General features: G+C 36.1%; 1 protein-coding gene across 1 annotated transcript; it reads left to right on the forward strand.

The window, feature by feature from the left end:
- Positions 1-1643: 1643 nt before the first annotated feature.
- Positions 1644-9079, forward strand: cv-d (crossveinless d). The gene is made up of 23 exons (XM_065365536.1): positions 1644-1997; positions 2248-2426; positions 2844-3062; positions 3133-3294; positions 3559-3698; positions 3789-3945; positions 4119-4297; positions 4458-4626; positions 4710-4857; positions 4956-5128; positions 5252-5469; positions 5548-5758; positions 5877-6102; positions 6184-6388; positions 6538-6704; positions 6813-6922; positions 7021-7154; positions 7260-7371; positions 7469-7912; positions 8026-8143; positions 8241-8401; positions 8480-8634; positions 8776-9079. The coding sequence occupies exons 1-23, from the start codon at positions 1979-1981 to the stop codon at positions 8981-8983; spliced, it is 4014 nt and encodes a 1337-aa protein (XP_065221608.1). The 5' UTR covers positions 1644-1978; the 3' UTR covers positions 8984-9079.
- The last annotated feature ends 1598 nt before the right edge of the window (positions 9080-10677 follow it).

Raw genomic sequence — 10677 nt, forward strand, 5'->3', positions numbered from 1 at the left:
CATTTATACGTTAAACAGGCTCGTAGACAAGAATGAGTCAATGTGTTCAGCTCCCTCCCTGCCCTCCCCTCACTTCGCCACACCTTAAAAACTGATGTTTTTAATAGTACCTACTATAGCATATCATTTTAAAGTTTTTTAAAAATCATATTAAAAAGTTTTGAACACTGTTTTGCGCATTTTAGACAAATTTTTACTGCAATTTCATCAGGTTTTGATTACTTTCAGTATTTTTAATACTTTTTTGAGTAGGTACTTTTAGGTCATTTTAATTTGTTTTCAACCCCTTTCTTTTTTTTTTCGTGCATTTGTCGAATTTTACCGAAATTGCATCAGTTTTTCGTAATTTTCAGTGATTTTAAAGCTCGTCTAAGTATTTTTAATTTTCACATCATTTTAACACGTTTTCAACATAGGTTGGCATCGTGAAATAGATGCATATGATTGGTGGAATGTTATCTCTCCAGTCCAACAACCAATCATGTGCTATCATTATTACTCGTATCATTCACTGTGACCAACCAAAGTATTTAGTAGAAAACTTTTTTAGGGGTGCTCGATATTTCTGGGCACCCTGTATAAGGAAATTGACGTGTGAGTTGAAAAACTGAATATAAAAATTTCACATGGTGTATACTGTATTTACTGTTGAGATTTTAAAAATTAATTTGAATACCTACTGAATTTACTGCGGATTTCTTCTTCTAATATTCGTATGTATTAAAGAAATTGTGTTTTTCTCTGTTCAGATGACGACAATGTTGGAAACGATGCTGTACCCAAGTATACTTACCTATGACCAGTAGATAATCTTATAGATCAGTATTGCTCAACGTCAATTCAAATTTGAAATCGTCAATTCGGAGAAATTTGAACAAATGTGTCCAAAATGAATTTGTAGGTATTGTGTATTTTAACATGGTGCCTAATTCATTAGTTTTTATCGAACTGATTTCCGATTTGAATTACGCAGGTACCTATTTGAAAGGAAGTGTCTACTGTCTAGTCAAGGCGACGCTGCGGACCATTTTGAAGATTTTTTTATGGGTACTTATATGTACTCGGACACTTCAACTAGAAAATACAGATCCAATATGGTGGCTCAAGGAAGAGATTTGCTATCGACGTTTTCGTAATGAATTTGCTCGCTGGATAAAGTAATAAGACAAACTTTTTCTTTTAGATTTATCTCATTCATTTTCCATTTGTAGGCTACATAATATGCAGGTAATTCGTTGTAATGTAGGTGCGAAGATATGTTTAAGTATACTCGAGAAAAAAATAGGCTATACCTATTCATTGTTAGTAAGTAGTCGAGATGACTACACATATGCGTATATAGTTACCTATCTGATAAGATGTTCGAATCAAAGTAACGAAAACAACACGTAAACTGCCTCGAATCTAGCCTTTGCCGGAACTCTCATTTTGGCGAATTGATTTTAAAAAGTCTTATACGGGGAATAAAAATGTAACTACGAGTATATCCGTAGTCCGTACCTCTACCTTATCACATTCGTGTGACGTAATAATAATATTACGTGGTAGTGATACCTAGTATATCCGAAGATTTTTCTTCGAATTCACATACTGCTCGTATACCTACTTATGTACATAAATGTAGGTACTTCCGATGAGAATCATGTCATTAATTAATAGTTGTTTAATCAAACAGCGATAGATTGGACCAAAGGTCATTTGATTTCACTTCTGTAATGATGCGTGGTTGTGTTTAAATGGTCAAAGGCTTCTTAATTCTTACGTTATGTATGTAAGTGGGAAAATCCTGCAGGAAGTGTTTGTTGTGGACTGTGGTCAAATGTAATTATTGTTATGGAATTGCGCGTTAATTCGTTCATTTTCTTCGCGAATGACAAATTTTGCATTATTACTCGAATAATGAACTGAATATCAAACGATTTTGATTTTACTATTTATTCAACGCGAAAGACAGCTTTATTCGAATGAAATTCACGTCATGGAGTTTTCTGTGATAGGTACGTGTGTAATGCATTTTCCTCTCCTAATAAATTATGTACGTATCTGAGTAATTGCGAGGTTCGCATTTAGTGCTAAAATTGCGTGTTTTTGGAAGATTGTTCTTTTTACGATGATGGTATCATCCCAAATTGCTCTTCTATTACATTCGTATTCAGATACAAAGTTACATATCTATAGGTTTTTTTTTTTTGCCAACCTCGAATGTAAATTTCTAAAGTTATTACCTGTGTATATTTTTTTTTGCAGCAACAGCAGCATGTCTACTGAGTATTCTATTCACAGCGAATGCGTCTGAAATAAAATTAACCTATAAATGGTCGGCTGCATTGACGGCGGGATCTTTACTCCCTTTGGAACATTTATCTAGTTATCACCTAACTGCAGATTTACACGTTACCGTCGTCGAAAATAAATACTTTTTTCTGGTGAGTAGATGATATCGTTGAATTTTTTGTGGAAAATGTAATCAAATTTTACCTGTAAGAAAAATTCTCAAGTTATACGTACCTACTTACATGCATTGATGATGATGATGATAACGATGATAATAATTTTTAATACCTCGGTATTTGTGTAATCTATGAATAACAACGATAAAATTTTTGATATTGTGGCGTTGATTGACCTCTGTACCTACTACATACCTACTGTTCATTTCGACGTTGGCGTTATACCTATACGCCAAGTTGATCATAGATATACTTTGTCAGTAATATGGTACATACCTTACCTACTTGTTTTCTTTCTTTATGACTGGAATTTTGTTTGGCATCATCGATCGAGTTTCAAAAAAAAAGAAAAAACAAAACGAAAATTTAATCAAAGTTTATTTTACGTTTCAGTTGAAGAACATTAGCAGTTCAAATGCGCTTAAGAATCCAGCAGTATTGAATTTACCTTTCGGATTAACATTCAAAGATGAAGGAATTCAGTTTTATAAAAGCGATCCCGATCATTCGGATCGCGACGAGATATGGTCGGTTAATATAAAAAAGTCACTAGCCGCGTTGTTTCAAATCAAGAAAAATGTCGCCGAGGAAGGCGCATTTAGTCTTAAAGAAGTAAGAATCTACGAAAAAAATTTCGTATCGTTGAGTTATGATAGTTGATTTCTCCGTTTATGAATTTCAGAATAACACCTACGGAACGTGCGAAGTCGAATATATTGCTGTGAAATCGCCAAATTCTGCGGCAGTCAAACTTACCAAGCTCATTAACGAACTTTCGTGTAGTAATTTACAAGAGAAAAGACGCTCGAATACGCCTTATTTCACATGCCCTTCTGATTTTCAAGTACGTTTCGTTTTTGTACTTTTTCTAAAAATTGGTCGGGAGCCTTAGATTTTTTTAAATCAAATTTTCAGTCCCTCTGATTCACATATTATTATTATTATTAAGGCTATAGGAAGAGGAGCTTGAAAGTTAAATGTCACGAAAATGAGCGAAATCCGTCTCCAATTTTTTACATTTATCTGCGTTAAGTTTTCAAATTGATCAATTGATCATACATACAACAAATTGACGAGCACACATACTAACTTAATGTGGATTTTACAGGATGGAATTGCTAATCATAACGAAAGGACGTACTTATTATTGCCCGAAGTTCACCCTTTCTTAGAAGAAATTCGTTCGGTCGGTACTTTGCATTTTCAACCTTTTCAAGCGCTAGCCGAAGCTCATTATATTCACGTCAAGTACGACTTTACGCCGAAATATCTACTTACGAAATATTTTTCGTACGAATGTGCACGATTAATTAAGTTGGAATGATGTTACTCTGACAGCCAAACGTTGAAACTGTTGGGTATTCAAAATGACACCGATGTGCCGCCATTTAAACCCCCAGCGTTGGTTGCCGAGGATATTAAATTCACCATCGAAGCGGATCATGGTCCAACTTCAGGACGTATCTCTTCAAATCAGACATTGCTGATTGAGGAAGTAAGTAGGTCTACCGCGTACTTGGTTTCTGTTTCGTATAGTAGATTTATCATCGTGAATTCATTATAGGTACCTACCTACACCATAATTTTTATACCTACTTCTGCTCGCTTAGCTCAGCTTGTAAGTTTATTATTTGTCACTATACGCGTATATAACAGACAGCTTTTTAGATTTATAGTTTATTGGAGAATTTAACGGACAGTTTGAACTGGGAACTGAGCACGACGAATTTAGATAACCAAACTTCTTTTCATATTTTGGAACTCATGTGGGAATTGAACGTTCAAGATTGGGAGAAATTGTACGAAAATATTTCAGTCGGTACCAGTTACACTCAAGAAACTATTCAGTATGTAAAATTTGTTCCTTTTTCCTTTTTTTTTTTTTTTTTTTTTTTTAGCAAATTGTCAATTTTGTTGATTACATTTTTTTACCATCGGAATACCTACCTACACGTACCATGTGCCCTGTGCCTAATAATCGGAAAATTTTAAACGTCATTTTTATAGACATTTTTTTTGGGACCTCATACCTCAGGTTGGATCCGAAGCATCGGTCATCTTCATCAAAAATTTGGTCACATCGAAGAAAGTTCAAGGCATTTCCGCTTCTCACATGCTGATTATGTTCCCTTTGCATTTGAAGCGAACCACCGAGAAGTTTTTAGTCGAATCGGAAGTACGAACATAAATAATATAGTGATCGAGAAAGGTATCAGTAGGTACGAGTTACAATTTTATTGCGGTATCGCATCGTTTTAGGAGTTTTTAAATTTGAGAGACGTTGACGCGGAAATTAAAAATTCCGGTGTGCTGTGTTTCGCAACCATGATTTACAAAGTTTGCAGCGAACAATGCGCCGTCGAGTTACTGGATAGGTACATAAAATATTTCTTGGATAAATTTACGGGTGAGTTTTTTGTTCCTTATTTATTAAAATTACAAGTAAATTATGTACGTAAACGTATAGGTAGACGCTTGATTAATGCGTGCGCTTTTGTGTTTTAGAGTCCACCAATTATCAAGATCGAATGGTTTATTTACAAGCCCTGAGCAACATGCAGATCGCTCGTATATTGGATTTTCTGAGTCCAATAATCGCGAACCCGTCTTACGGCAGGCATATTCGTCATATGGCCATTTGGTGTGTAATGCCTGCTATAGAGAAAAATCGTCAAAAGGTTAAACTTTCGTAAAAATGGCGTAATGCTTTGATACGAATTTGATCCGTTTAAAAGTTTATGCCGAACGTTTGTAGGTACCTATATTTTTACGTTTAATGGCTTCGAATATTGTTAACGCAGGCTTCCGAAACTTTCTGGCCAATATTCGTAAACGTTAGCGAACCTTTGGAAATTCGAGTGTCAGCCATGTCAGTTTTGATGATAACGCAGCCGTCCGCTTCCCGTCTTTTAACGTTTTTCTGGCACATGCAGAAGGAGCCTAATTACCATCTTTATAATTATTTCTATACTACGGTTCATTCTTACGCCAATACAAAATATCCGTGTTATAATAAAATGTATTTTTTTTTCTTTCGACCTTTATAATGCAGCTCTTCAACTTTTGGTAATGTGCGTTACCTTTTTTTTTCTTTTAGAGGAAAAATTGCATCTCAACTGAGTCGATATTTACTACCCAGAGCCTATCGATGGGCAACCGGGAATTACATTTTGGATTACGAAGATTCAGTTCGCGGATACGGAGGATTGATTCACTTCGTAATTATTGCCAGCGAGAGAACCGGATTACCGAGTAATTTTCATATAACCACCGAGCATCATTCGCATGGTCTAAGCTCGCAATTCACGGTACGTACTTAGTAGGTATACCTACTTGAACGTCATCCGAGAGTTCGAGGCCCATTGTCACTATTCTCATCGCTATTCATTGTAAAATGTCTGTTTGTAAACAATTTTTTCTCTACAGGTATTCGTAAAATTAGAAGGCGTGGTGGACACAGTGTTGAAAACATTCGATATTAACAATTTTGCAAAGTTACATCGAACCATAAATATAACGCGATTCCTTCAGGACAGCACGTTTACGGTCAAACAACCCGAACCTGTTCATGTCGAAATAATGCTCAAAATTGATGGAAATACGTTGTATTGCAAATATTTCAATCAAACTTCGTTATTGGATTTGTTATTAGGTACCTAGGCGTATTAAAAATCCGATAGGTACTATGCGCTAAAAACGCGAAGAAAACACTAACGATTGAAAAATGGTTTAGCTATGAAAAAGGCGAGCGCTCTGTATTACGAATTCAGCGTGAATTACCAGCGTTTAAGGTTTCCTCTGAGGTACGAAGTTATAAAAGTCACCGATTTGGGGACTCCGGCTGTTTTGCAAATACGAACAGCGTCTATGCTGTCTTTAAGGGGCAGCATTCAGCAGGTGGAGAGTGGAAAAAATCGCAACGCCGAACTTGATTTCAGGTAGGTACGTAGTAGGTCGCTAGGTACCAATATTAAATCACTCGTATAGGCTTCGAAGGAAGAATTTTTGAACGGAATAAGACCGAAAGCGAAATATTCTAAATAATCTGATAAAATGGAAGGATTATTATTTTTTTCTGCGTATCTAGATATTCATTGGATACAGTTACGAGTTTGAAAACATACAATCCTTTCAACAAAGAATGGTATGGAACGGATAGAAGTCGAAGTTTATACGCGAGAATTCCGTTTGTCACTCATTTATTTGAAAGAGTTCCTAGAAGCGTTTTTGAAGTCACCGCCAATCGCCATAAAGGTAGGTTGCTGCGAAAGTTTACGTGATCAAGTTGGTACGTAGGTAATACATAATTATGTTGAAGTAGGTAATGAGTAAAAAACTTACGCTTTATTTCATAATTTCTAGATTTCGCAGATGATTCGTTACTTGGCTTAGTGTGGCATTCGACTATTAAATTATCACCTTCGAATAGTTCTACTGATAAAATTCCAAAAACGAAAAAATTCGACACACCCGTAAGTATTTTCCGGTAATATCGAAGAAAAAATTCAACTACATAGTCTACGCGTTTATAATTTACGAATACGAATACATATATTAATTTGAATTACAGTACTTTTCGTTCGAATCACGTGACTTGGGAGCGCGTTTTGATGCAAAAAAATTCGATTGTCAAGGTGATAATGACATTTTGGATACGTTGTATATTATTAAAGAAGCATTTCAACTGTCCAATAAAAACTATAAGTAAGCGAATCGTGAATCCCGCCGACTTTTTCTTTTGTACGGGACGAAAATGACGCTACCTACCTATTTTATTTTTTCATTTTTTACTGGCTCGTTGATTTATAGGATGGTCATCGGAGGCGTTCCAATTTTGGGTTTGTATTCGTTAGCGAATTATTTCACCTTTCTTCCTCCTGGAGATAGCTGCGGCATTATTTTATCTATGGCTCCGCTCAAGGTACCCGGTAGTTTTGATATCATTTGTAGTAAAAATTTCATTCGGGTTTAGGTTCTCTAGGTAGGTACTTACCTAGAAGATTTGCTTATATTTTAAGGTTCAACTGGCGCTGCTAAGCGAAGGCAATATGCTACGGTTAACCATGAGAACGGAGAAGGAACAAGATACAATATGGGATTTAATAACGCATTATAGAGAAAAGGAGAACGACGGGTTTACGAATATTGATTTTAGACTCGAACACTCAAAGTCGGAAAAAAATCTCACTCTGATCAACGGTTCGTGGAGGTTGATTCAGTTCGAGGGTTATTTCAATTTCCCATCATTCCGGCAAGGTATTTTGAATGCGCCCAGTCCTGCCGAAGGGCATGCTAAACTCGCATGGGGCAATGCGCATCAAGCTACAAGCGTAGAGTTGGATTTGCACTCGGATAATACTGCCAAGAATTGGCCTTTGAATTGCGAAAATGACACCGCCTCGTGTATACAAGTAGTTAGCAATTTGGCGACAAAACAAACAATTAAACTGAACTGCATTAATGTAAGTCGAGTAGTAGTTTTTGTACCTAAGTAGGTACTCGTATTCATCTTTTCATTTCGAATATGTTTTTTACTCGTCGATAATAAAAATCTTTCGTGACGGTTATTTGATAGCTGCCAATTTGGGTAACTACGGCGTTACTTTCTGTATTTCCTGATAATGTTCAAGCTGACAAACAAGCGACAAAAATACAGTTCTCAATACCAGCCAAAGTGCCGTGGACAACTCAAGGTTTGAAATTTTTTGAAATGAAACAAATTTTAATTTTATTTTCAAACAAAAAGTAGCCTTAATTAATGTTCTATTTTTTTTTTTTTTTTTCTAATAGGTATTTGTGTCATAAATAGCAAAAGTGTTCTTAATTTCGATAATGGAACCGTACTCGAATACAACCAGGACTCCAATTGTTATTCCATTGCCGTGGCTGAATGTTTTTCAAATTCTCAGTTCGTGATTGGAGTAAAACGATCTAATGATTCCGATATTTTGGTAATACAGAAACTATGCCTACATCAAGAAATTTTTTGAGGGCTCGAATATTAATGTTGTGGACTCTTGCTTTTTAAGGAAATGAGAATTATTTCCACGTTCGCGACGTTAACGCTTTCTTCAATGGGAAGCAACGAATCGCAGTCAGTTAGCATAAATGATACTTCTATTCCTGTTTACAATAATTATCAGCAATATCCGATATCAAGCAATGATTCAAACTTCCTATTCAAGTTTGTATAAAATATATACCTACCTACCTACTGGCGCATTAATATTTCGATTTATTTGGGTTATCTGTCGATTTTGCCAATCTAAAGATGCTTAATTTTTATTATTTTGTTTTTCCTCTTCACTTTTCAATCAACGTCTAGGTATAAATATTGGGAAAAATCCAGAATGATTGAAGTGGTCATCGGTCAGTCGGGCTTACTCATCCAATACTATGGACAATCAATCGTAGCTGTTGCTTCAAGCAGTTTGCGGGGAACCATGTGTGGCTTATGCGGTGATTTTAATGGCGAAGTCAGCAACGATGACGGAATTTCTACTTCTTGTATAGCTGACCTGGGAGTTGATTGATTGCGCGTTTCGTCAATTATTTAAAATTTCAGTATTTTTTCCTTCAGTAAATTACACTGGTATATTTTCAAGTCGAAATATAATTTTAATTACTTATGCGTTATTGTATTTACTCTGAATTTGAAATCCGGCCCGTGATCAACATCGCGAATTAGTGATCTTACAACGTGAAAAACTTTGCAAGTTCCCAAATGAAACACGAATAAGGAATAAAAAATTTTTTGAAGCATACGTATAGTGTTTTTACCAATTTTTCTGCAATTTTTAAAATCATTTTTCGGTGGGGTGGAAAGACCACATTTATGCCTGAACATAGGTAAGTAAGTAATGTAATTTTTTTGATTTTCAAAAAAATCGAATAAAGGGTCGTTTTTGACTAATTCGAGCAAGCAGAGTCCGAATCTGATGTCCATTTTTGACTAGGGACGCCGCTTCATCGAGAAATTCCGGCTAGTTCGCCAAATACGAGTCCGATCGCAAAACAAACGTCATTTTCGTATTTAGCGACCTGAAATTAGTCAGAAAACGTCTTTAAAAATTTCAAATTTGACAACTTTTTTCCAAGTCATTTTTTACCTCTGAAAAGGCTGTTTCTGAGAGAATGGACTGCTCTGGTGAAAATCTGACACCAAGAATGAATTCGCCGTCCCAAAAAACCCCCATAGCCCAATTTTCAGCTCGATTGGCGACAAAAAGTTTTTTTGCCCAAAAAAATCGTTGAAAAACTCCACGTTTTTGATCATTTCTGTGCCTTGAGAGTAGGCAACCAAGTTGGCAGCCATGGTTGGTGAAAATTGTTGATTTGAGCTCGGCACCTTCGCTTTGCCCCAGAATAGCTCTTCTCGTTCTCATGTTCGTAGAAGGCTCTTTAATGACAAAATTGTGAGAATATTTCGAAATGTTGAAGAAGTTGCCTACTCTCAAGGCACAGAAATGATCAAAAACGTGGAGTTTTTCAACGATTGAGAAGTGAAATGCAAAAAGTGCCTTGAATTATTTTTAATCCGGTAGGTTGGCATCCCTGACTGATGAAAATTGTAAATTTGAGCTCAGCGCCCTCGCTTTGCCCCCGAATCGCTTTTCTGATGTTCTTGGGAGGCTTTTAAATTGGAAAATTGTGAAAATATTTCAAAATGTCGAATAAGTTGCCTACTCTCAAGGCACAGAAATTATCAAAAACGTGGAGTTTTTCAACGATTATGAATTTCGATTGAGAAGTGAAATGCAAATTGATGCGTTACATTATTTTTAATCCGGTAAGTATAGGCATCCCTGATTGATGGAAATTGTAAATTTGAGCAGCTCACCGCCATGGCGCTATGCATATCTTTATGCAGTATAAGGTAAGTATCAATTGAGCCTTGAGGTAACACGCAACGATTTTAATCACGTTTTCAGACTAATTCGAGCAAGCTGAATCCAAAAACAACCTTTGTTTTGCGATCGGACACGTATCCGGCAAAATATTCGCAATTTCTCACTGAAGCAGCGTCTCTCGACAAAAGTGGACACCAGAGTCGGTCTCTGCTGGCTCGAATTAGTCGAAAACGACCCTTCACTCAATATTTTTGAAAATCAAAAAAATCCAAAAAATGCAAAGGGGTTCATACATTTTTTTGAGCAAAAAACTTTTTGTCGCCAATCGAGCTGAAAATTGGGCTATGGGGTTTTTTTGGGACGGCGAATTCATTCCC

The sequence above is a fragment of the Planococcus citri genome, chromosome 5 (assembly GCF_950023065.1).
Source record: "Planococcus citri chromosome 5, ihPlaCitr1.1, whole genome shotgun sequence".
NCBI classification, from domain to species: Eukaryota; Metazoa; Arthropoda; class Insecta; order Hemiptera; family Pseudococcidae; genus Planococcus; species Planococcus citri.

Excerpts from the sequence above, each read along its gene's own strand:
- cv-d (XM_065365536.1), top strand. Across the intron at positions 3,699-3,788 it reads GCTCATTATATTCACGTCAA|CCAAACGTTGAAACTGTTGG; the intron begins GTACGACTTTAC and ends TTACTCTGACAG. Across the intron at positions 8,144-8,240 it reads AGTGCCGTGGACAACTCAAG|GTATTTGTGTCATAAATAGC; the intron begins GTTTGAAATTTT and ends TTTTTCTAATAG.